Here is a 24,100-nt window from a genome sequence, read left to right on the forward strand (position 1 = left end):
AGGAGAGCTCCCGAAGAAGATCATACCGGGGCGGCTCAACAAGGAAATACTGGTGAGGGGATCTATAGAGCCGTCGCTGACCCGGAGGTCTCCACAAGAGATCGTCCAGGCGGTCAACGGGGTTTCCGAGAGGAAGGGAGCAGTGGCAGCACGCAAGCTCCCTAGCGGGGATGTTATCGTCACTTTTCAGGATGCTGAAGCCAAGGAATGGCACGCGAAGAACGGAGGATGGATCGGAACGGCGTTTGGAGAGGTGGCGAAAGAGGCAAAGCGGACATTTGCGGTTTTGGTAAAAGGGATGTTGAAGAGAGACTTGAGGGACGTCACAGAAGCGGCATTCGGCAAGCAGCTGGGGCTGCAGTCGGTGGAACGAGTCAAGTTCCGAATTCCAACGATCGAGGGAGTCACGAGAGCGACGGCACTGGTTACCATGACCAGTCAGGAAGAATCCAAAAGGGCCTGCGAGGAGGGAGTGGTTTGGCGGGCCCAGATGCTCAACTGCGAGCCGTACTGGTCTGCACTGCAGGCTACCCAGTGCTATAGGTGCTGGAAATGGGGTCACACCCAACGGTTCTGCAAGAAGTCTGCGCTGTGCCCGCGCTGCGGCACAGCGGCCCATGGGGGAGGCGGGAGGGCGGGGGAAGCCCAATGCCCAACCCACGGCAACGAGATTCCATACTTTTGTCCGTGCTGCTCAGGGAAGCACCCGGCCTGGGTACGGTGGTGCCCGGAAGCAGTAAAAGCCCGGGGTGCGGCGAGGGAGGCATACCATTTCCGGCCTCGAACCTTTGAGCTTGCTTTGCAGCAACAAACACAACAGCAGCAAGAGAGACTACTACCGAGGATGCGGAGCGTCACATTTCGGGGTGCGTCCACCCTGGAGGAGGCCGACGATGGCTTCCAAGAAGGGGGAAAAAGGAAGAGACCACGGGGCCGCCCCCCCGGCTTTCTCATAGCCCAGGAGGAGGCTGCAAGGAGTTCGAGGCAAGGAAAGCTGACCTTTGCGAGGAAGGTTGATACGGATCTGACCGGAGACCGAGGAGACGGTGTTGGGGGCCTAGGGGTTACGACTCCAGAGGCCGCGGATACCTTGGAGGCGGACGGTCAGGATGTCGGAATGCAGGGAGCTGGGTAGGCTCCCTTCAACCGTAGTACGACGGATTCTGAAGAGACGGGCCAAGGTAACATCGGTACAGGTTTTTAGTCCGACTGGGAAACCAGGACGGTTTTCCTGTACAACTAGCTAGATAGTTGGACCGGCGAGCCCAAGGGCATAGCGGTGTAGGAATAATAATAATAATATTCTAGAGGAGTCAGCTGAGGAGAGGCGGAGGAGGATCACTCCGCATTTCCTTTTTTTCGTATCTTTGCCCCTTTTCCTTCCTCACTCATCATATCCTGGCCTTAGATCACCCTTTTTAAAGGCCCGAGGGGGGTTGGCGCGTACACGCGCAGCGTGTGCTGGATCAGTGGCACACGCAGAGCACTTATCTAGGTTCTCTTTACCACCCCAGTTCGGACGGATTGTCTCGCCGAGCAGCGGCGGCACATACTCCATCCACTCGTCGTCGATGTCGAGGTAGGAGTAATACGGACCCCAACGGTCGACGTAAGTGTAGCTCGCCTCCGGGTCTTCGAGGCTCCGCGGCATGCGGAAGGCGGGGATGTGGCACCGCCACACGGAATGGCACAGTTCGACGTGGCAGACCGGACAAGTGAGAGGCGGGTAACCCTCTTGCTCGATCAAGTCGGGTTCCGCTTCGGCTTCGTTGACGTGCAACTCCACCACCCGCTCCCAGCAAGGCCGGCAGACCATGTGCCCACACATGAGCAGCGCGCCGGGCACGAGATCCGGCAGATCCTCGCGGTCTTTGGCCTCGCGGGGTGTGTAGACGGGTATAAAGCGGAGAGAGAGCTGCGCATCGGCGCAGAGGCAGCACCGCGCGAAGCGCGGTGCCCCTCCACACCAGTAACCGCCCATCGCCGACCTCAAATCCTGGAAGCGCTCTGCTTCCTCCCGCTTGTCGCCGAACCACGTCGCCCACTCTGGCGCACCCCTTGGCCTGTGAGGGTCATCGTTCTTAACCGTGCACTGGCGCCGCACACTCCTCGTGTAGTCGTCCTCGGGTTCCCAGTAATCGTCCGGCCGCTGTGGTGGAAATTCCAGCTCTCGTTCTCTCCTCTCATATTCGTCTTCTTCTTCATCCTCCTCCTCCTCCTCCTCCTCATCATCATCATCCTCATCCTCATCATCATCAGACCAACGCTCCTCCCCACCATTATCCTTCTCCTTCTCTTTCTCCTCCTCCTTCTCCTCCTCCTTCTCCTCCTCCTTCTCCTTCTCCTCCTCCTTTCCCCCTCCCTCCACCACCTCCCCCTTCACCACACCCCCATCCACACCCACCCCCCACCCCCCCTCCACCCTCCTCTTCTTCCCCACCTGCCCCTCCCACTCCCCCTCCTCCGCCACATCCAACGGATCCACCCCCTGCGCCTTCAAGAAGCTCAGCGACGGGCCCGCCGTCGTAAACTCCGGGTCCAGCGACTCCCGGCGGCGGTGCGGCGAATGCGGAGGGGTGGTGGTAGGGGTAGTAGTGGTGGTAGAGACGGTGCTGGTGCTCCCGTCCCGGCGGCGGTGCGGGGATTGTGGGGGGGTGGTGGTGGTGGGGGTGGTGGTGGAGATGGTGGCGGCGCGGGCCTCGGTCGTCGTCTGGTCCCGGGACGGTTTGCGAGCCTGGGTCCGGGTGGGGGGGACCCAGTCGTCGGCTGGGTCGGCTACGTCGAGCGGGTCGATGCCTTGGGCGGCGAGGATGGCGTGGGAGGCGCGGCGCGAGTTGAGGTAGTCGTCGTCGCTGGGGTGGGAGGTGGGGTTGGGGATGGGGTTGGTGTTGGGGGTGGTACTGGAGTTACCCATATTGGGCGGTTGGGTTTTGGTGTTGTTGAGCTTGGGGGTAAGCCAGAGAGGGCTCTGGGTTGTTGTAGGTGAGTCGAGCGGTGCCGGGTCTGAGAGGTGATGCGAAGCCGGCCTCTGGTGGAAGCAGACGGGCCTGAGCTCGAGAGGTTGGGTGGTCGAGTTGGGACCTAGTGTCGACGGTTTGGTTTGCTAGCAGGGACTGTTGGTATTGGGTGAGTCGCTGTTTAGATTGTGAGGTATGAGTTGTAGAAGAATTCTTGGGTTGGATCAAGATCGAGTGGTATAAATACTCGAGAAACCTGGGTCACGGGGTTGGCTTTGAACAGGCTTGAGAAAAGGTATTTTGTTCATGCTGGTTATTATTTAATATTTATGACATGTGATTGTTGGTAGGGGTTTTTCACCCGGCCCGGGAGGGCACGGTTTTCCTGTACACTAAATAGCAGAGGGTCCGGCACGCCCTAGGGCATAGCGGAGTATGAATAATAATATTTATGACATGTGTAGGGCTAGAAACATGGAACAGTTAACTGTGCGTAGAACAACTGAATATATACGGTGAGAACAGGTGACTGTGCTCATTCTTGCAACAGTTGGTTGTCCCATCTTGCACTTGGAAAGGGAAAGTCAACAAAGAACATAGTCTGATGCTTGGTTGTAGTGAGCGCATGCAAAGAGCCACTTGCCGGACTCCGTGCATGAGGACAGGATAAAGGAATATTGACATGAAGAGAAAAGAGGATAGAGAATGGGGCTTTCTCACATAGCAAACCATTAGTTTACAGTGGAAGGAAAATCAGGCCAGGTTTTAATGAAGCAATGTTCCAAGCAATGTACCAAGCATTACATGATAATGGTTCATCATCCCCAATCAAAGAATTGAGACAAGGCAGGGTATCCGTCTTTTGATTCCCCCTTTTTTCTTACATGTTCCAGTCCTTGCTTCGAAAGAAACCATTGCCTAACATACACCTTAGTAAGGGCACTACGAGAAACACTAGCTACTGGTAGTAAATACTTTCTTAATATTACAATTCTTAGATTATAAACTTAAATAGGACCTAGATCCATATTCAGGGTTGATGCTCAGAACACCAGCGCATTACTCTGCCGTGGGTCTTCGGAAACTCCTCCTTCCATTTACCATCACGATAGTTCATCTGATACTCTTAGGAGGCTGCTGGGTCCCTCTCGTTGATAGGTAAATCCACCACAGTAACTTCGCACTCGCACTTACTGTAAACCAGCCCATAATGGCAGATAGGACAGGACAAGCAGGGGGAAGCTGCTCTCCTTCTTCTTCTACTTCATCATCCTCTTCTCCCCCCTCTTCTTCCCCCTCTTCCTCCTCTTCCCACTCCTCTTCCTCCCCTCCTTCTTCTTCCTCATTTTCCTCTATATCTTCCTCCTCTCCATCTCCCTCTTCTTCTTCCCTCTCCTCGTCTTCTGCCTCCCCCTCTCCTTCCTCTGCTTCCTCAGAGCACGGATCATCATCATACGACATCTCCATGTCGTCCTCCTCGTGGGAGCTACCCTCTATCTGCTCAAGAGCATCGTCATCGTCACGATCGGCGATGGAGTCATAGTAGTCTTCCACGTACGGTGTCCAGCAGGCCTTGCAGAACATATGGCCACATATCAGAACAACGCCAGGCTTGAGGTGCTGAATGTCATCGCGATAGATCGGCTCAAAGATGGGCAGGCCAAGGATAGACAACTGAGTATCTAAGCAGAGGTAACAGCGGACGAAGGGTGGAATGGGCGGGAAAATCTGGCCCACGGCCTTGCCTTTGATGCCCTGTTTCACGAAGTTGAAGGTGGGCGCTTCCATACGGTTGTTCCACCACCCGACATTCAAATAATCCAGATCTCCTTCGAAATCATCGCTGTCCCATTCGCTTCCCTCATCGCTATCGGTGCTCGCCTCACTAGGTTCGTACGAATCGTCATTGCAGTCGCTATATTCGCTCCCCTCGCTGCTGCGCACCTCGTCCTCTCCCCCCGCGCCGCTCTCCTCGGCCGTCTCCCAGTCGCTGCTCGCGTCGTTGCCGCCCGCGTCCTCGCTGGTCGTATCACTGCTCGTGTCATCGAACACAAAGATCGGCGACGGCGGCGGCGCCCGCAGCCCGTTCCGCACACTGTAGCACGAGTGCGCCCTCCCCTCCATCCACATCGCCACCAACTCCTCCGAGTCGATGCTGTGCTCGCCCAGCCCGCCCACGGCATCGCTGTCACCGCCACAGAACCCCCCACACGACTTCTTGGTTGCACGGGCCGGCTCGCCGCCGCTGATATCGCATGCCTCGACCGAGTCGACTAGGTCATCTAGTGGCCTCTTCTTGCGGATGGATAGCTTCGCCAAGTTCTGGGTGACAATCCGCAGTGGTATGGACTTGATCATAGGCCCCTTTACCGTAGGATCATGGGCGCTACTAGTCCCAGGTATCGTCTTCTTCTGACCAACAGCTGCCGCTATCTTGCGGTCGCCGGGGAGACCAGTTATCGGACGACTTTGGGGTCCCGCTGAGGCGAGTGGAGTTGGGTTGCCTTCCATGGGGTGGCTAGGTATGGTGATTGATGTCTTGGGTGATGCTGTGTGAGTAAGCATGTGCTGCGTTAGAGTTGGGGCAGATGGGATGGAGAGGGGTGGAGACTTGGCTCGGTTGATGAATCAAGACAGAGATGTAGTCAACTAGTTGATAGGTTGCGATTCTTTGGGGTTACTCGAGTCTATCTTATGTATATTGAGAGTCAAGATATTAAGAATAAGAAGGGTGGCGAGAAAGTTTGCTGTTCTATAGGCATCAAAGTCAGCAAAGACTTACTCATCAGTGTTGTTTGGCAAATACTTAGGTAGAAATCGAAATATGCAAGTTCTTGCGAAAACCACACTGCAAGAACCGTTATGGGGGGTGTATGAACCGATGGAGGGAAGGAACTCACAAAAAGAAAGAAATACACAAGGAGAGGGAAACCCGTTTATCCATATACAACCGCCAAAGTAACAGATATACAATTAAGAATGAACGACAAATGCCCAAAATTTTCCGCTTTCTCTCACAATCACAACCCCATCTATGAACGCCTCGCCGGCCTACTCTTAACCAAAACCCAACCCCCCTCCCCATCTCTCCCCATCTCAATTAATACCCCGCCCCCGGCACAGTCCACGCGACCAAATCATCCCTCACCTCCCCCTCATCCACCTCCCTGGCCCTCTTAAACCCACCCATCTCCCTGCCCCTTTCCGCGTGCAGATCACTCCCCAACGTCGTCGCCGTCGCCAAGCTCACCAAACTCGAACTCCGACTGCGCAGCCCCCCCCCATCATGAGTGATCTTGCTATCCTCCCGGCGATGGTGGGGGTGGTGGAAGGAAGGGAAAGGCTCACGCAGGCCGGTGCTGCCGCCGCCGTTGACGGTGCTGCCGTTGACGGTGATGCCGACGCCGACGCCGATGCCGCGGCTGGACTCGCGGTCGAGGTCACGGTCGCGGTCGCGGTCGCGGGTGTAGTCGGCGCCCAGCACGGTGGCGTTGCTGCGGTCGCTGGCGGCGCTGGAGTCGCGCAGGTGGCGGCGCAGGCGGGCGACGTCGCGCGGCCGTAGTGTGCCCATCATGTCGCCGTTGTCCGAGGAGGAGCCGCTGTCGTCGCGCCGGAAGTTGCGCCGCGTGTTGGGTGGGCTGTGGTCTCGCCCCGGTCCGTTTCGGCTTTGGCTGTGGCTGGCGGAGGTCGCGTGGTGGTGGTGGTGGTGGTGGAATCGGGAGTGGCCCCGTGCGTGGCGGGGTTTGGGGGATGTTTCGAAGCCCTCGCCGCCGCCGAAGATGTTTTCGATGCATTGGTCGGCCGGCAGCTCGCCGGGCTGGCTGGCCCAGCTGGCGGCTAGGGCGCGGCGGTACATGTCTTGGACTTCAAACATGTCGCGTGATTTTCCGGTGAACGATGAGGGCGCGTGGCCTGGGGTCGTTGCGCCAACGTCGACGGGCTCGAACGTGTCCCCGGCGACGAACCCGGCGATGCCGCCGAAGACGGGGGCGGATTTGGGGGGTGGGGCGACGTAATTGCGTTCGCCATCAACCTGCACCATCAAGATGCTGATTTTGAGTGTCGAGTTGATCTTGCTGTCCTGCATGAGGTAGCGCCGCACCACGCCGTCCTGGACGTCTGATGCTGGACGCTCCTCCTCGTTGGAAGGTCGGGGGCTTGGGTCGGTCACTGGGGAAACGGTGGTGCTCAGCGAGCTGCGTTTGCGGTGGTGGCTGGACTTCTGCACGGGCGACGCCAGCGACTCCTTGATGGCGTTGGCGGTACTCCCGTCCCGCAACACCGCCTCGCTTTCCTCGACATACTCGCTAAGATTGAGGCGGACAGTACCGAGGGTGATCTTCTCGTCCCGGCCGGCTACGCTGGCCAAGCCACCAGCACTGAACTCCTGCACTACCTCAAACTCGATAGCGCATTCGCCCAGGCTGTTGTTGCGGTCGATGCCAATGCGGACTGGGACGATCTTGGAGTAGTTGTAGTCGACCCTGTGATTTAGAATGGGGCGTTTCTGTGTCCGCCCACGGTGTTCTCCATGTATGCTGTGTGGGAGATGCCATTTGATCATGGACACCCCGGAAACAAGTGGTACATTGTTGAGATCAGATATCTGATGTCCGTTAGCGCTGTGGGGTTTCCTTCAGGGACGGATTTGTAATTGTATTTACTTTGATGTGAACATCAAACTTGGGCTGCAGAACAGAGACATGAATCAGCTTTCACTCATTTGGAGGGGCACCCTGGCGGGGACGGTGGTCGTACCTTTCTGCCCTTGCTCACTTTGGGGAAGAATTGCATATTAGCGCAAGGTCCGTCACCAGAGGGTTCGTGCTGCGGTAATCGTGACGTGGTTGCATTTACACAGAACGGCCAGACCCCATTGTGAGGTGACGTCAAGTCGTTTAGTGCAAAAGAAAACCAAAAAAAAACCCCGGGGTATGTGGTGTGTCGCGCAAAAAAGGAAACCGGGGTTTGATGGTAAGAGGAAATCTATCTAGCTCGGCCGTAGAAGGCACAGTTGAGACAAACGGGAGGCGCAGAATTGTGTAACAAGGGGGGTTCCTGATGGAGGGAAGGGAGGGAAGCAAGGGATAACGACTTAGATAAGACGGAAAGACGGCAAATACGGGAAAGAAGGGGAATGGTTCGTCGGACTTACTGAGGGAATCCATGCTTTCTTTAATGCCGCTTTAAAACGTTATCACTACCTTAGTTAATTACTAGCATGTGGGTGGCATGTGGGTGCATGTGGCATGTCGCATGTGGCATTCGATGTGGGCAGTCGATTAGGGTAGTTTAGTCAGTTAGGGATAGACTCATTCCTCCCTAACCGGCAATTGGGCAATCGAGACCCGAATTTCAGATGGGTCTGCCACACTTCCCTTTTCCCAGTTCGTCAGTTCTGTTCGAGATGTGGAGGGAAGGCACCAAGGGGGGAACCGCACGAGCTGACGTCGGCCCGCCAAGGATTGCTTGCTGACGGCTTTGCTTTGCTTTGCTTTGCTTTGCGTTGCTTTGCTTTGCTTGCTTACCAGATTTAGATGCCGGGAACCCGGATTGGAATCGGGGAACCAAAGAGTCCGCAGCTGCGTGGTAACGTTTGATGCCGAAGCGGGACACTACCAACGAGGCAAACCAAGCGAGCGTGATTCGGGACGAAAGCTTGTCTCCTCCGCGCGGCGTGCAGTTGTTCAATTCAGGGGATTGGATGTTAGATGCTAGGTGCCTCCTTGGAAGTGGAAACAGAGGTGGACCCACTACGGTTCAGGGACCTTCGTCCGTGTCAACCGGGCGGGCCCATGGTCAAATTGCGGGGCTGCTTTTTCCAGGTTCTGAGAAGCCTCTGCCGAGACCTGCGAACGGGCAAGTGGGCTGAAGCTTAACCAATTCAGGGGTTCATTTTTAGAGGGTGAGTGAGTGCTGAGAGCAAGCTTTGGTTTTTGAATGTGTATATTTCCCAACATACTTGGGATACATGGCAGAACCTAACTCTCTCGTTGGACATAGCTATGAGGGCCGTAGATACCAAGGTAGGTCTCGTTCGTGTAGGTAGTTGCAATGGGTGAGTGAGAACCTGGAAGCTTACAGCGCACCGATGGCCCTCCAGGCCTAAGTTACTGTGTTAGTCTCGCCAAGCCAAGCCCCACCACTGCTACTGATAAGCCACTGCAGGCGCCGATAAGAGCTCCAAAAATTAATTGGCTTCATCAGTCCAGTGTCGATCTGCTATTGCTTTCTCTCTCGACAACCTTCGCGTTCAAAACAACTACCACCTCGCGCGATCCTGAGCCCCATGTTGGCCCTATGGACGGTAAACGATCTCTGCCCCTCGGAAAGGGGACGGAGGGGAAGAAACGAAAAGATCCCCAGGCAGTAACTAAGGACACCAAATCTCGACCCCACGATGGACGACCCACGACAACGGCGACGGCGACGATGATGACCGGGCGATCTGCGAAACGCGTTAAATTTCAGGATGCCCGAAACATCCGCACCCAGCCGTCAGATGCAGCCCTCGAAGACGGCAAGCTTGACTTGCAGAAATTCCTCAATGCCCGCGAATTCGAGATCAAGGCGCTCGAGAACAGCATGCGCAAGTGCAAGGCCGTCAATGCAACCCGCGTGTTCCAGCAAGTGCCTCGGGCCATGCGGAGGAGGACCGCAAGTCACAATGCTAAACGGGTACCAAAGAGGCTGCGTGAGCGGGCCAAGAGGGAGATGTGGGAGGACAACACCCCAACCGTCGAGGCCAGAAAGCGCCGCCCTCGCACCACCCGAGCCCGCATCCGCGCCGAGACTGCCAAAAAGCTAGGCATCCTAGCCGCGAGGAAAAGGAAAAGGCTGCTCGAGAAAGCCGCCGCCGAAGGAACCGAGGCCCCAGGAGGGTCGAAGCCAACCGTGCACACCAGGCCGGCGAGACCCAAGATTCGGCGCGACATGCTCAACGAACCGCCCAAGGTCGACTCCAAGTTCAGGAAACGGCAAATGAACAAGACGTGGCTGCCGACACACCTCTGGCATGCGAAGCGGGCCACCATGACAGAACCAAGCAAACCATTGTGGCGCTTCGCTGTCCCCCTCACCCCAACCGAGAAATGCTATCGCCCAACCCACCGTGCCTCGGGCCAGAAAGGGGTAGTGGTGTGGGATATGAGCTACATGAGCACCATTGGTTTATATGGGACAGCTAATGGTGCTGAGCGCGTCTTGAAGGGCTTGGGACTGACACAAGAAAGCGCTTGGGGGGCCAGGGGACAGAAGTGGAGGGCCGGCGTGCGGAAATGGACGGGTATTCTCAGCAAGCAGGTCAAGGACTCGAGACGAGATATCGGGCCTGCAACCATCGTCTGGAACCCCCAAGCACCCGCCCAGGCCGACGATGCTATGGACTTGACCCACCCAAAGAAGCCGCAAAGACAGCTGTTGATTCGCACTCATCCATCCTGCTTCCTCGACCTATTCCAGGAACTCCTTAACCTTGCAAAGATGCAAAAGCCTCGGCTTCATATCGAGGATTTGCGCTTCGAGATCGGGAGCATTGAGCTCACCGGTCCTGCATCCACCGAGGCGCTGCTTGGCATTCTTCAACCATACTGTGGCGAGCCAGGCAGCCAGGAGCGTCATGGCCAGGTTTTCCAGTCTCTTGCTGGCGTCGCAAATCCCGCCTCACTCCCCAAGGATGCGCTCCTCGCCTTTTCGGTGCAAGACCCTCGGTTGGCGTATCCGCCAAAAAGAGTCAACATCCCACTGGATGGCGGTGCCGATGGACCTCTTGTCGAGACGCTCACGAAATGGCCGGTCGAGGAGGGTTTGAAGCCATCTGATATCTTCAGCCGGGATTGTCGATTTAAGGCCTCACAATTGCCTTCCCAAAAATCCATCAACCGCCGGAGAGGAGCGAACGCCCCCGGAGAAACCCTCCAGGTATCCGCCGCCGACCCTCCCATTCCTGTCATGCTGCTCGCCTCGAGGCCGTCTACCGATGGACAAGCGCAAGGCACGTGGACGTTATTGGCGCCGTGGAAGTGTATCATGGCCTTTTGGTATACTCTTATGCGTTGCCCCCTCTCGAGCGGCGGCAACCCCCGACTGGGCGGTTTAAATGAGCAGAGACAAATCGCGTTTGAGCACGGAGCTCCGTGGTTCCCCGGCGACTTCCCAGCGACCGATGCCGGGCGCGACTGGGAACTGGAGCAGCGAGTCAAGCGAAAACAGGATTGGGATCGCCGCCCGAAGGGCAAGAGGGTCGAGTGGAGGTCGCTCGACCTGGGCGCTGGTCGGAGAGGCGAAACCGGAGACGGTTTGGCTTGCGATTTCGAACATTTGTTTGCCCTCTCCCAGACCACCAGTTCGTCGATCCCGGATGGGACTGAGATGGATATTGATCCCCCGGAACGGTCGGGAGAGTCCGCGCCCGCGAAAGTCCCCGAACCTTCAGGAGCGGCCCTGGGCTTAATTCGATGCCTATCAAAGACGGCTTTCACCTCGCTTCTCGGATTACCCAATCCAGCCAAGCCTCCTACAAACTCTATCGTCACAATTCATTTAACTTTTATCGCAAGAGGCGTCGCAAACAACTGCGCCAGGATCTACCGGTTGCCCTCCCGGAAGCCAAGGATCGCCGACCCCTCCGACGACGCCGAAGTTCTCGCGCCCGACCCAACCTCAACCCACTCGTCGGGATCCCTCCCTCGAGATTTGAGGGAGCAGTGGCTTCGGGGGCTGCCGAACTCTTCCAGGAACAGGGGCCACGATCGTAGATCCCGATTGGGGGTGCCCCCACAGATGCCCCCCGGCATCGACATGGAGACACGCAAAAAACTCTTAGCACAATCACTAATCGCGACAGAGCTCCCCTACCCCAAACCGGCTGCCAATGAGCTCGACGTTGGCGGGCACCACCCCCTGTGTCCCGACACGGAGGACCTTCTTGGTTTTGTGACGACAGGCGCCTTTAGTCTGAGTGAGGGCAGGGGCACGGCCATTGGCTCCATCTCGGCAGAAAAGGCCCTCAAGTCGGTGCGAGGGGCGGGGGCGAAGGAAGGGAAGCTCTGCATCGTCAGGAACGCGGGCGAAAATGTGGGTTGGCTGGCGAGATGGGAACTTGTTTGACGGGGTTCCGACGGCAACGGCCTGCGCTTTTTGTTGCTTCTTCCCCAGTGACAAATGACTCAAGCTTCGCGTAACCAACTAACCGAGCGCCTCGCTCGGTTGGCGTCACTTGACGAGACGACCTGTTGGGTTGGGATTCCAAGCCACTACAGACGACAGGCAGCACAAACAATTATTGCTAAGCAGCAGTTTGGTGACGGTTCCCGATTTCGCTCGGCCTCGCAAATTCGATGCCGCAAATGGAATGCCCGGAATCCACCGACGACACCAAATCGCCTTACGCGTGGGGTCATGGCTCGATCATCTTTCTCGGCGATATTCCCCGAGAGGGAGCTGGTGAACGGTTGCAAAGCAGGGCTCGGACGCTGCGAGTCAAGAAACAAGGCTGATCCCTATCAAACTGACTGGAAAGCCGCCTCCTGTTTGTGATGAGAAGCAAGGGCTATCTATCATATACCTGATATTACTGCGTAACCTGACGGTGAGAGAGTGAACTTTTGGTCTGGATTCCCGGGCTACGTTTGGCTGATGGTGCGAAAGGGCTGCAGTTTGAAACAGATCCAAGCTGCTACAGCATATGGTACACCCCACGTACGGTCCGATCTGTAGTTTGGAGATCGTAATACCGTCTCGGGCAATCAAAAGTGACACATTCTCCCTCGTCCACCCAACCTGAGCCAACCCAATAACTCGCCCACCCAACTTGTCACCTTGTCGCCTTGTCACATTGACATTGCAAGCTCCAACCCACTGGGTCTCCTGCACCTCCGTCACCTGTGGAACAAGGATGGCGACAAGCCAATCATGGGCTCTTGTTTTCTGCAGCCACGGTCGATCACTCCCGGGGCTCTGATACATGCACCCAAATCACCGCATAGAGATTGGTCGTCAGCATCACGATCGCTCTCGATCGCTCCACATCCCGGGCGAGATAACTGACTGCGCCGTCTCGGTGGATCTCGAATATGAAGAAGTCGCGGCAGCACGGTGCATACATTGATCCTTCCTCCCTTGTTCGATACCCTGGTGGAGATCGGATCTGACTGGTCCGGGTTTCGGTTGCTCGGGCTGCCCTTGTACATGACCTGTCTCCAAGTTCTCGGGGCTTTTGCGAAGCGGCAGGTTGGGGGCGCAACGGCAGGGCTGCAGGCCGAAAGAGGTGGCGTTGCGGCAGCAAACAGCTCCCCGATGGCCCGGATGATGTGCCTTTTACAAGTCGGCGGTCCGCATCACCGCGGGTGCCTTTCCGTTCCATACACTTTTTCTGTCAGGACCCGGTTGCTTCGCTCACCTAGACCGAGACGACTACTCATCCATCGCATACGACCGCTGAAACTGCTCGTACGAGTCTGTGGAATTGCCCACAGGATTACCCCAGCACCAAGGAGTAACATTATCTGGAACGCCATCTTAGACCATTCATGTGAAGGCGACCACCGGCTTGACTGACCCAGCCTATCGCAACCGCAGCCACCCGCCTGCCCACCCCCTCGACCGGTCAGCTTTATTCGATTGGGAGCACTCACACGCTCACGTTACGTTACACAAACCGGTTCTGGCCCTGCATTGTGCTTGTGTAAAAACAGACACATACTTTTTTCTGATACCCAAATCCGGCGCTACTTTCTGATCTCTCCCTTTGACCTTCCGCCCCCCTTACATCTCGCAGTCCCGACCTCTTACAGAGGCCCAGCTTCACTCGTCGGCCTGGGTCGCGTCGCTTGTGGAGCGTAGGGCAGCAGCCGCCTTGGCGAGATCAGCCAAGACAGGCCTCACTGGGCCTGGTCAGACAGAGACCCCCTCCCCCCTGTACCCCCGACCGAGCGATAACGATAAACGCCCGCCCTCGTCGGCCCCTCCGGTCGTATGCCTCTCGACAACGTCCGCGTCCGTGTCCCGACGCCATCACACCCCATACCAGGTCATGTCTCTCAGGTTCCCGGCAGACACACGCTGGACGGCCCGGGAGTCGCTTCGACCGTCGATCGACTTGCACTGGCTGCCGTGACATCCATGGCGGCTCGACGCTCGACGCTACTGCCCAGCTCCGTCGACGGCCGGACTGGACTGCCCGAACTGAAAGATGCCGAGTACGTCCGCGAGGTTTTGGGCCGCTCCGATGGCGCCACCGAGTCGGATATCGAGCAGGAGCTGGTGTCGAGGGCGGCGGCGCTGCGGATTGACCTGCCAACGTCACGACGGCCCAGCACACAAGACCACAGGATCGCCGCTGGCCGGTTCCTCGAGACGCCCCCCTTACAACGTAGCCGGGCAGGTTCGGTGGTCTCGGCTAGGACCGCACAGAGTATCATGACGTCGCGGACAGCAGACCAGCCGCCAACGACAGCGACGGCGACGACGACCCCTGGCTTGCCAGTAGAAATTTCGACGAAGAGGAAGTCCAGGCCCCTCAGCTTTTCCCAGTACGAAAAGTATATCAGCCAGGTTGATCCTGCGCTGATTCAGCTTAAGCTTTCCGGGCGAACCCCTATTGAGAGGGCGGAAAGGACAGGAGGGGGCCTGGTGAAATCGAGGACAAAAAAGGGAGTCAGGGGCTTCACCCGGAGCATAGCGGCGAGGCTTAGGGGGAGGAGGCCTAGCCCGAGCTTGCCCATGTAAGTGCCCTAGGGGGGCAGCCCCTGCTGAAACAGACATGCTAACGGCTACCAGGCCTTGCGTATGCTGCCGCGAAGATTTCACGACCGACAACAATATCCTGCACGCGCTTCCGTGCGGCCACTATTACTGCCGTGACTGTCTGGCCGTCATGGTAGAGCAGTCCATGCTGGACGAATCAAGAATGCCGCCGAGGTGTTGCACCCAGCCCATCCCGAGCGCCATCATCAAGATGGTCCTCACGCGCGAGAAGCAAGACCAGTTCCTCAGAGCCGTGCTGCAGTACAACACCCCCTGGGAAGCGCGCATCTTCTGCCCCAACACGGCCTGCGGCAAGTTCATCCCGCCCGCCGACAAGCTAGACCCCAAGCACCCCTTCGAGGCTCTCTGCCAGACCTGCCGCACGCAGGTCTGCCTCCTGTGCAAGCGGCACGCGCACGAGCTCGGGCAGGACTGCCCCGAGGACCGCGACAGCGACGCGGTGCTCAAGATGGGCGAGTCGTCGGGCTGGCGCCGCTGCTACAAGTGCCGGTCGCTGGTCGAGCTGGCCCAGGGCTGCACCCACATCACCTGCCGCTGCAAGGCCCAGTTTTGTTATATTTGCGGCGCCGTCTGGGACCAGTCCGTTGGGTGCCCCAACTTTTGTAACGGGGAAGAGGAGATGGAGCGTCGGCGGGTTGAGGAGGAGGCCCGGCTGGCGGAGCTTGAGGCCGAGAAGGTGGCGCGGGAGAAGGCGGCCGAGGCGGAGGAGCGGGCGAAGGAAGAGGCCGAGAGGAGGACGCGGGAGCATCCCGAGTTCAAGGCGCTCCGGGCGCGGCAGGAGGCTGAGATGGCCCGGTTCAACGAGTACGAGCAGAGGGTGAAGGACGCGCTGCAGACGCGGCAGCACAGGGAGAAGGTGGCGCTGGGGGATAAGTATGCGGACCTCATGCTCAAGATGCGCGACCGCCACGCCAAGACGGAACAGCACCTCGAAGACCGCCAGGTCCTGGCCGAGATCAAGCTGCAGGCCAGCCTGGAGGAGAAGGAGAAGCGGGTGCAGATTAAACTGAGGCACATGGAGGACTACTGCAACGGCAAGACCACCCTCCCGCCTCCTAGCGAGCAACAACAACAACAACCACAACTAGAATCACAATCACAATCACAATCACAATCACAACCACGCCCACCATCATCATCACCACCACAACAACCACCATCTCAACCCCAACCCCAACCAACCCCCCAACCCTCATCCACCAACCCCCCCACCCTCCCCCACCGCCTCGTCACCCCCCGCGACCTCGAACAACTCCGCCAACAATACTGCATCCGCGACGGCATGGCCCGGCGCCACCTCTCGCAAATCCACGGCCTGCGCGAAAAACAAGCCAAGCGCATGGAAGAGCTCGTGGCGCGGCACGAGCTCGAGACCGAAGCCCTCGCCGCGCGCCGCGCCACCGAGCTCGTCGCGCTGGTGGTGCAGTTTGCGAACGCGGACGAGGCGCTGTTGCGTGTGTTTGCGGGGCGGAGGGAGAGGTTGGGGAGGCGGTGGAGGTTGGAGGTGAGGGTGGTGAGGGGGGAGGTGGAGGGGAGGGAGGGGGTGGGGTATGTGGAGGGGGAGGTGCCGGGTTGGGAGGGGGATGGGGAGCAGGAGGGGGGGTGGGAGTTTGAGGATGGGGGGATGGAGGGGTTGGGGTTGGGGGAGGTGTTGGACTTTGGGGGGGTGGGTGGTGATGAGGGGGGGTTTGACTGTGGGGATGGGGATGGGTTGGTGGTGTCGGATGATGTGCGGTTGCTGGGGTGTGATGCACAGTCGGTTGTGGTGTGAGACTGGGGCGGACGACTCTTGTTATTTTCTTGTTCTTGTCTTGTTTTTCTACCCTTGTTCTTTCCTCACGCCATTCTACCGCAAGCCGTGGTGGCTGCTCCTCATCACATCTTTTCTATCTCTTGGAGGGGGGGTTCCATATGTCGGCATATCCATCGCATGGGACGAGCGGTGTCAATACCAGGACTGGGGCGGGGCGGTAGGGGGCAAAGGGCGGGTTAGGTGCTCCCGGAGTTTCAAGGTTTTCCTTTGTTCGCCTATTTTCTCGCAATCCTTCTCGCGGTCATCTCTTTTCACGATACTTGCTCACCATGGCCCGTTGGGCGGCCGGACACACCACCAATCTTTTTCTTATGTCGGGAAGGGAGGGAAACAAGAAAACAGACATGAGTTTGTCACGAATATGTTGGGGGCATGGGATGGGTCTCGGGATCATTGAGCTACCTGCCTACCCATCGCTGTGCTATACCATGCTGTGAGGGAGAGAGGCAGACAGGCAAAGACGGGCGGATAGGATATTATCATAGGTCAAACACACTAGATCAATTTTACTAGGCGTACTCTTTCTTAGTTCATCACCACCTTGACTCGGCTTCTGTCTTGCTTATACGTATCTACACATCGTGGTGATCACAAACCCAACGTCACGCAACAAGGAAGGCTGCCAAGCCGGTGGTTGTTGTGTCGATGCACTCCCAGGGCCCTTGCCCTTGCACGACCACTCCACTGGGTCTCGACTGTCGTCTCGATGCGACGATATCCCTGGCACGGTGGTAGTGTGTGGGTATCTGTGTCTCGGTCTCATCGCTGGGTTGGGGCCCGGGGTGTACACTGCTTCGTACCAAAAGTTAGGAGAACGGGCAGATCAAGTTATGGATGAAAGCCAAAACGCCATCTATTCACTCACCTACCTATGTCCAGAGAGAAAATGGAGGCCAAAACCATAATTGATCTAAGTTCCTGTGGTGGGACAGATAAGGAAAACCATCTGCTTGTTGGCCGGAAAAGAAAGCCATGATAACTGCCCGAGTCCTTTTTCTTCGCCCTTCCCAGCAAAAGCCGCCCCATCCTCCCAGCTCAACAGTGAAAGACCGTCCGTTTCATACCCCCTTTCCAGCACAACTAACCCACCCCCCTCGTCAACTAAAAGATGGAATTAACAATATTACTCCCGATCGTGGCGCCCGCACCAAAGATGGCCGCATTCCCCAGCTTCTTCCCAATATTCTTCCCGTGCTTCCCCATCTTACTCTCTCCCTCACCCTCCCCTTCCTGCGGCTGCTGCTGCTGCGGCTGTCCCGGCGGCGGCGCGGCCGGGTATCCCTGCACCGGCACCGGCGCCATGGGATACTGCGGCTGCTGATACTGCGGCTGCTGCCCATACGGCTGTTGCTGCCCATACGGCTGTTGCTGCTGCTGCTGCTGTTGCTGCCCCCACCCCGGCGCCCTCTTCTCCTCCGCCGCCACCGCGACCACATAACTCCTCGGAAAAATCCCCTCCTGCCCCGTCCTCAAATTCCTTCCCATCCACCAGTCCGCGTTCATGTACTCGTACACGGCGATGCGGTCGTCGCGCTCGAAGGAGCAGTCGCGCGCGTCGCTGGCCGCGTAGCGGTAGAGGGCGCGGGCGTGGGTCAGGACGGGCTTTTCGGGGGCTTGTGGGGGCGGGGCGGGCGGGTTGTTGCGGTGTGGGAGGGCGGGCGGGGAGGCGGTGGATTGGGCGTAGGAGGGGGGTGCTGGGGTTGGGTTCGTGGTGGTGTTGTTGCGAGGGGGTGGGGTGGGGAGGCCTGTGGAGGACGGCGCTGGGGTTGGGTTGTTGCTGCTGCTGCTGCGGGCGGCGGGGCCTGAGAGGGAGGCTTCGGCGGGGAGGAGGGCGTGGATGGAGTCGAAGGCGTTGTCGGTAATTACGCCCTTTTCGAGGAGATTCTCGAGTTCCTGGAGGGCGGGGTGTTAGCGGGAGAGTGTCGGTCGGGAGGTGGTAGAGGTGTGATGGGATGAACTTGCAGTCTTGATCAGACGGAGAGACCGGTTGGTCTCCATGACCCGCTGGCGAGCTTCTGACATGGTTTGGTGCCTTATGCGGTCGCTGAGGGTATTATGCAGTTGTTGGAAGGAGTGTCCGTATTTCAACCTATCGATGTGCTGCAATGGAAGAGCAACTGAAAGAAAAAGGTGGTTGTAAATCAAGATTCTGTTGAAAGCGGAGGGGAATTAAGGAATTCCATACAGCGGTCGCTGGGACACGCAAGTGGCGCAGGTCGTCCGGCCCCGCTGGCCAAGCCGCCAAGTGCCGCAGCAAACAGGCGATCGGTGACCCGAGTTGCCGTTATCCGACCGCTGTTGGTCCAGGGGCGTTTAGGGGCTCGGCATCCCGGAGTCTTCGGCCTGGGCGTGACCGTTTCACGGCCTCTATAATTATTCCACTGGTTGGTGGAGAACTCCCGTTAGAGAACTCCTGAAGCAACTTTCAGTCTCTTCCAAGAACATTATCAGCGCTGAGTTCGTTTCCACACAACAAGGTATCAATGCCTAACTCAAACTACCTGCTGTCCTAACACCATCACCTGTCCGTTACACTCACCCACCAGGCGAGCCGGTTCCAAAGACGTAGAATACATGTCAACAACCCCTCTCTTGTTGCTCCGTCCCTCGCCCCGAGAAAAGAAAACCGACACAGAAAGCAAGATGCGACCGGAAACCTGAGAAAGACAAAACCAAGGCAGGAAATCGAATAAAGGGTAGATAGATTGTAAAGATTAGAGACGCCTCCTCTTCCCCGGCCAGCTTTCCTGCGCATGTGATGTAAGCCGAGACAAACCTAAACACAACCAACCCAGATTAGGTCCAACTCTGCACATCCCCGTCTGGCCCAGGCCTCTCTGCCCGGACCAAGCTGTCCTTGGGTTCTTCGTTCGCTTCAACTCGCCATGTCCCGCCCTCCTCCTTGGTGAACAGATGGAGGCTGGACGCGCCTTTCCACCAACCCCCTCTTGCCCTTGTTCCGTGTGCCCAGCACTCCGGGCACTGTTGTGTCGATCACTCATCCTCATAAATTTCCAACGGTAGCCTTCACATCACCGAGCCCAGTCGTGACGAGCCCTGCGAGGTACTCGGCGGCGAGACCGGGTTGGGAAGGAGAGGCATCTCCGATTTTCGCTGGCTCTTCCAGAAATCAATGGCCACGATAACATCCTCGCCGCGTTCATCTTCATACGCAAACAAAATCTGTTTCTCATTAGCACTAATACCCATAACGTCCGAATTGCAACAAAACTCACCTCGTGCGTGCTGCTGTGCAGCATGCGAATATTCCGATGCGGCACAATATGGACCGCCAGATTCTCAATATGTCGGAGCTCGATGAAGTTGGGCTCAAACGCCAGAATCCAGGGGTAGGACAGGGCAAAGGCCATGGGCGTGCCCTCCCAGTCGAGCCGCCACTCGGGCCTCGCGCGCCAGCCGTTGCGGTTGACGAAGAAGGAAAAGTCTGAGTAGTTGAGCAGGAACTCGCCGTTGAGGCGCTCGATGTGAATGGGCTTGACGCCTTCTTTACGGGACACGAAATCGAGCGAGGTATCGGCCTGGTCGAGCAGGGACTGCGTCTCGAGCGTCTCGAGGGAGACCACCTCGAACCCGCGGGCGCAAGCGACGCAGAGCTTGGACTTGAGGAAGTGCACCGAGCTGGACTCGGTCGGGATGTAAAACTCCTTGAACGGCTTGAGCTCGTCTTGACCGGCGTTGAACATCTTGCTGAGGCCCTTCTGCTTCTTGGTGCGCGACATGGCATCGTTGGGCTCGTAGACCTTGATGGTTGTCGACAGCGCCGAGCTCTTGACGCAGCACACCAGGTGGCGACCGAGGCAGATGCCAGTCTTGAAGAAGTTACAATGGCTCTGGATCTTCTTGGAACGCTTGGACGAGATGGGCTCGTTGGGGTCCAGGGCACCGAGCTGATACGACAGGAGCGAGCGGTTAGAGAGCACAAGTAGCAATGAATACTCCTCCAGAACATCGACCTGCGTGACGCTTGGCACGTCAATGACACGTTTAGGTGGTGCGTTATCCTTGGACCTGCGATCCGACACGTAGATGCCGTTGTCGGTCCCGTAGATGAGCTTGCGGCCGCCGTCTGAAACAACGTTAGCAGTGTCCCACGAACCACCCGTTCAATGAACTTACCAAACGGCGCCACGCAATTGACCTTGTTCGTGCCGGAGAAGAAGCCGGACGTGATGACGGTCGTGTTGAGGAAGTCGGCACGGGCCCTGAGGCGCTGCTGGACATTATCAATGGCCTCGAGGAGCTTCTGCCGGCCCAGCTGGTTCGACGCGTATAGAGTCAACTCGTAGCCGTTCTTGCCCAGATGCCGGAATGTTATGGGCCAGCCTTCGCCCTTCTTCGTCTCACCCCCGGTGTTACGCAAAGCGGGGAGGATGCTTGACGATGAGCGCTTCACACCGGAGTCAGGTATCACTTCTTCCATCTCCTTGATCGATAGCAGTTCCAATGGAATGGGCTGCAAATGTTAGCATCACACCGCACACGTTTGAGAGAGTAGTGCACTTACCCGACGGTATGCCTTCACCTCCTCCGTCTTCCCTACCTGCTTGATACGCACAAGAAGTACTGCGTGATCAAACAAGAATGCGGTGAGGTCTGGGTTCTCGGTGGGTGTCTTCTTGAACTGGCCCTTGAACACCAGCTCGCGGCCCTCGTCCGTAAGCTTCAAGTCCACCTTCTCGTTCGGGCGGAACCTGAGCTGCTCGTGAAGACGCCGTAGATTGAAGCGATTCTCAGCCTTGCCGGACTCCTCGTTGACTCGGCTCAGCAGATCTCGGATCATGGTCAAAACCTTCGGGAGGTCTTCCTTATCCGGGCTATCATCCTCGGTGTATTTAAGCACGTTGTCGAGGAGCAGCGGATACCGAGCCAATCTCGTCGTCGGCTTGGTAAGGTAACCGTTGAGCTCCAACTTCCTGGACTCTCTGCGCCGCTCGACTTCGTCGACGAACCTCGCAAAGTCCTTGTTCAACGACCGCTCGTTCTCAAACTCGAATTTGCCTTCGAGCTGCTTCGAACCATACAGGATGAAGGGCTCGAACTGCGGCACAAACTCCAGGAAGATATCGCCCACGTTCTTCACGACCGGGCTCTTCTGCTGCCTCTCGGTCAACGACTTTGCAAACCTGGAGCTCACGCCGTGGATACTTGGGGCGTCGATAATGTTGGTAAAGATATTTCGAACGACCTTCTCCCTCCTGGCCGCCGGGATGGGAGAATGGCCGTTGATTTTTCCCCTTAGCGGATAAATCCAGAAATCCCGGAGGTATTCGAGATCCTTGACAAAGTCTCTCTCTGTGTAGCAGATCTCCGAAATGATCTCCTGTCTCTTCTTCTCCCGGTCGCTTATACTGTCGGCGATCTCCTTGGGCACGCTGTTGATCCAGAGTTTCTGTTCGTCCGTCTGGTCTACGTCGTCGTCGTTTACGGGCGTCGCCCCTTCGGCCTTGAGACCAGGGCCCATCTTGAGGTTCAGCCTTGACACCTGTTCCAGTCGTCGTGGGCAGGCAATCGAGTAGCAAAGTTGGTCCCGCGTGCAGGTCGGGGAGTAGCACTCAGAGAGCAAAACGAAGACGCCGTTGACCGCATCCTTCTCCTCAACTTCATCTGTCATGGTCTCCCGGAACTGGTACATTTCATACGTCGAATCGCGCAACCGGTGTTCGTAGGTTACATCGTGGAAGAACTTCTGCGCATCGAGGGCCCGGCCAAGGAGCAAAGCCAGGTTCCTGTCCGTCGTCCTGATGATGTACGAGAGAACGTCGACGGCTTCAGCACCACTGAAAGCATTCTTGTACGTGAGCTCGTTCTTGGTGCGGTCACCGGTGACGATCTTCTGGCGGAAGCATTCGGCAACGCGGAAGAGAAGAGCAGGATAGACCATGGGCGGCCTGATCTTGGCGGTGGGGGGGCGCTCGCCGTTGATCGAGTTGCTCATCGATGTGCGTTGCACAAGCGTTTGCGTGTCTGTCCTGTCACTCGGGGCTATCGAGGGGGGGGCTATTGTGGAGGCCATCGACATGGTCCTGTTGCTGTCGTTACCAGTCGACGAAACCATGCTCGTCGTCCTTGTCTGAGAACCAGGTGGCCCGTATCCCGCTGCGTACCCAGGGTTTGGGGAGGCATGGTTGCTCCCATACTCGGGGTGTGGAGGGCTCGCACCCGCCGGTCGCCTATTGGGAATGACACGGCCACTCATGGTCTGGTGCGAGTCTCGGTCGTGCGAGGGATACCCAGTCATAGTCATCGACCGATCTTCCATATGCCTATCCGGGACAATCCGGCCATGGGCTGTTGTCCGAGCAGACTGTTGAGCATACTGAGCATTCCGCATGGCGTTGGCTGGTGGTTGTTGATGTTGACTCGGCTGCTGCTGCTGTTGTTGGTACGGCTGTGGCGGAGACTGCTGGTACATTTGCGGTCTCGGGTAGCTGGCTAGAGACTGAGACCGGTATGGGTCTGCGTTCATAGCGGGCGGGGGTCTTCCATCCTGGTAAAAACGTTGTGTTGGGGTGCGCTGAACATTGTTGTCGTAGTAGCCTTGGGCTGGCAGTGGTCCTCGTCGAGGGTCGAAACGTGGCGGCCCCGGCTGCTGAGACGGCGGACTGCCGGGATATGGCCGCCGTTGCTGCTGCTGCTGCATGTATTGGGGTGATGGCACTTGTTGTCCGCCCGATGCTGCGCGCTGCTGGCCCGGATGGTAGCCGTATCCTTGGCCGCCGTCGTTCGGGCGCGGCCGGGGAGGGGGGTATTGGTTGCGGTAGTCACCGCCTGGCGGCGGCCGCGGGGGTGGCGCTCTGTGCATCTCAGACATGCCCGAGGTCGTCGAGGACATTGTATTGGTGCGCCCATCTTGACTGAACTGAGGCGGCGGCACTGACGAGGTCATGGTCTGCGAGCGGCCGGGAGGAGGAGCGGCGCCAAAGATGCTGGAGAAGGCAGCATCCCGTTGGTAGTCGTTATCATACTGCTGAGGCCGTTGCTGCTGCTGCTGTTGCTGCGGCTGCCTCGGTGGCGGCATACGGTCGCGCTGATAGTCGGCCATGGCTGCTGTGAAGACGGTTCTGTGTCAGCAACGAGACGGGTTTGCGTTTTGGTGCTTTTGGCTGCGCCGATAAAGCAGCAGACAATCGACGGTCAGAGGGTCAGGGGACTGTGTCAGGGGGGGTTGTGGAATTGAATTCGAGAGTGGAGCAGGGATGAACTTACTCGTATCTCGAAGCCGATGGCTCACCGTCGACCGCCAGCTGTAAATCGACCGTGATCGTCCTCCAGATATACGTCCAACAATATGTTAAAGTAGAAGAAAAAATTGGAGCGTGTCGGAGGCCGCAACGGGCGGTCCGTTGTCCCCTGTCGTTGTCGACGGTTGGGGTGATGGATGGAGCGGAGCGGAGGATGGTTGCTCGAGGATGTTTCCGGTTGTGCCACGGGCAGCGGGTGACGTTATTGGCCTAACCCCCCCTAACAACAATTTTTTGGTTCCTGGGCTCCGTGGGAACAAGCCGCCGAAGGCCGACCCGACACCCGCGACGCGGCCAGTTAC

General features: G+C 57.7%; 7 protein-coding genes across 7 annotated transcripts; 3 read left to right on the forward strand and 4 right to left on the reverse strand.

The window, feature by feature from the left end:
- Positions 1-3,837: 3,837 nt before the first annotated feature.
- F5144DRAFT_654873 (uncharacterized protein) lies at positions 3,838-5,468 on the reverse strand (the record flags this gene model as incomplete). Its single annotated transcript, XM_066793111.1, has 2 exons — positions 3,838-3,875; positions 4,187-5,468. The coding sequence occupies 2 exons, from the start codon at positions 5,466-5,468 to the stop codon at positions 3,838-3,840; spliced, it is 1,320 nt and encodes a 439-aa protein (XP_066641842.1).
- Positions 5,469-5,863: 395 nt separating this feature from the next.
- F5144DRAFT_309302 (N-terminal C2 in EEIG1 and EHBP1 proteins-domain-containing protein) lies at positions 5,864-7,723 on the reverse strand. Its single transcript, XM_066783954.1, has 2 exons — positions 7,716-7,723; positions 5,864-7,645 (listed from the first exon to the last, which is right to left on the reverse strand). The coding sequence occupies exon 2, from the start codon at positions 7,519-7,521 to the stop codon at positions 6,058-6,060; it is 1,464 nt and encodes a 487-aa protein (XP_066641843.1). The 5' UTR covers positions 7,522-7,645; positions 7,716-7,723; the 3' UTR covers positions 5,864-6,057.
- A 466-nt stretch (positions 7,724-8,189) lies between these two features.
- F5144DRAFT_594474 (ribonucleases P/MRP protein subunit POP1-domain-containing protein) lies at positions 8,190-12,065 on the forward strand (the record flags this gene model as incomplete). Its single annotated transcript, XM_066790582.1, has 2 exons — positions 8,190-8,204; positions 9,165-12,065. The coding sequence occupies 2 exons, from the start codon at positions 8,190-8,192 to the stop codon at positions 12,063-12,065; spliced, it is 2,916 nt and encodes a 971-aa protein (XP_066641844.1).
- Positions 12,066-13,626: 1,561 nt separating this feature from the next.
- Positions 13,627-16,320, forward strand: F5144DRAFT_654879 (uncharacterized protein; the record flags this gene model as incomplete). The annotated part of the gene is made up of 2 exons (XM_066793112.1): positions 13,627-14,680; positions 14,736-16,320. Coding segments are annotated over exons 1-2 (2,334 nt in total), but the record flags the coding sequence as incomplete, so codon positions are not given.
- A 90-nt stretch (positions 16,321-16,410) lies between these two features.
- Positions 16,411-17,056, forward strand: F5144DRAFT_579083 (uncharacterized protein). Its single transcript, XM_066789299.1, has one exon. The coding sequence runs from the start codon at positions 16,424-16,426 to the stop codon at positions 16,931-16,933; it is 510 nt and encodes a 169-aa protein (XP_066641846.1). The 5' UTR covers positions 16,411-16,423; the 3' UTR covers positions 16,934-17,056.
- A 581-nt stretch (positions 17,057-17,637) lies between these two features.
- On the reverse strand, positions 17,638-18,558 carry F5144DRAFT_549756 (SH3 domain-containing protein; the record flags this gene model as incomplete). Its single annotated transcript, XM_066787600.1, has 2 exons — positions 17,638-18,429; positions 18,538-18,558. The coding sequence occupies 2 exons, from the start codon at positions 18,556-18,558 to the stop codon at positions 17,638-17,640; spliced, it is 813 nt and encodes a 270-aa protein (XP_066641847.1).
- A 787-nt stretch (positions 18,559-19,345) lies between these two features.
- F5144DRAFT_309407 (CNH domain-containing protein) lies at positions 19,346-23,862 on the reverse strand. The gene is made up of 5 exons (XM_066783955.1): positions 23,764-23,862; positions 21,062-23,604; positions 20,674-21,010; positions 19,773-20,623; positions 19,346-19,719 (listed from the first exon to the last, which is right to left on the reverse strand). Exons 2-5 carry the CDS (start codon positions 23,597-23,599, stop codon positions 19,564-19,566), a joined length of 3,882 nt encoding a protein of 1,293 aa, XP_066641848.1. The 5' UTR covers positions 23,600-23,604; positions 23,764-23,862; the 3' UTR covers positions 19,346-19,563.
- Between the last annotated feature and the right edge of the window lie 238 nt (positions 23,863-24,100).

This window comes from Chaetomium tenue (assembly GCF_020726465.1).
Source record: "Chaetomium tenue strain MPI-SDFR-AT-0079 chromosome Unknown F5144scaffold_5, whole genome shotgun sequence".
Classification (NCBI taxonomy): Eukaryota; Fungi; Ascomycota; class Sordariomycetes; order Sordariales; family Chaetomiaceae; genus Chaetomium; species Chaetomium tenue.

What these genes read in the sequence shown, in the direction of transcription:
- F5144DRAFT_579083 (XM_066789299.1), top strand. Translation starts at nt 16,424, where the DNA reads ATGGGGATGGGTTGGTGGTGTCGGATGATGTGCGGTTGCTGGGGTGTG.
- F5144DRAFT_309302 (XM_066783954.1), bottom strand. Translation starts at nt 7,521, where the DNA reads ATGATCAAATGGCATCTCCCACACAGCATACATGGAGAACACCGTGGG.
- F5144DRAFT_309407 (XM_066783955.1), bottom strand. Translation starts at nt 23,599, where the DNA reads ATGGCCGACTATCAGCGCGACCGTATGCCGCCACCGAGGCAGCCGCAG. An exon ending in AGGTGAAGGCATACCGTCGG is followed by an intron (nt 21,011 to 21,061) that starts GTAAGTGCACTA and finishes TAACATTTGCAG; the next exon opens with CCCATTCCATTGGAACTGCT. An exon ending in CAATTGCGTGGCGCCGTTTG is followed by an intron (nt 20,624 to 20,673) that starts GTAAGTTCATTG and finishes ACGTTGTTTCAG; the next exon opens with ACGGCGGCCGCAAGCTCATC.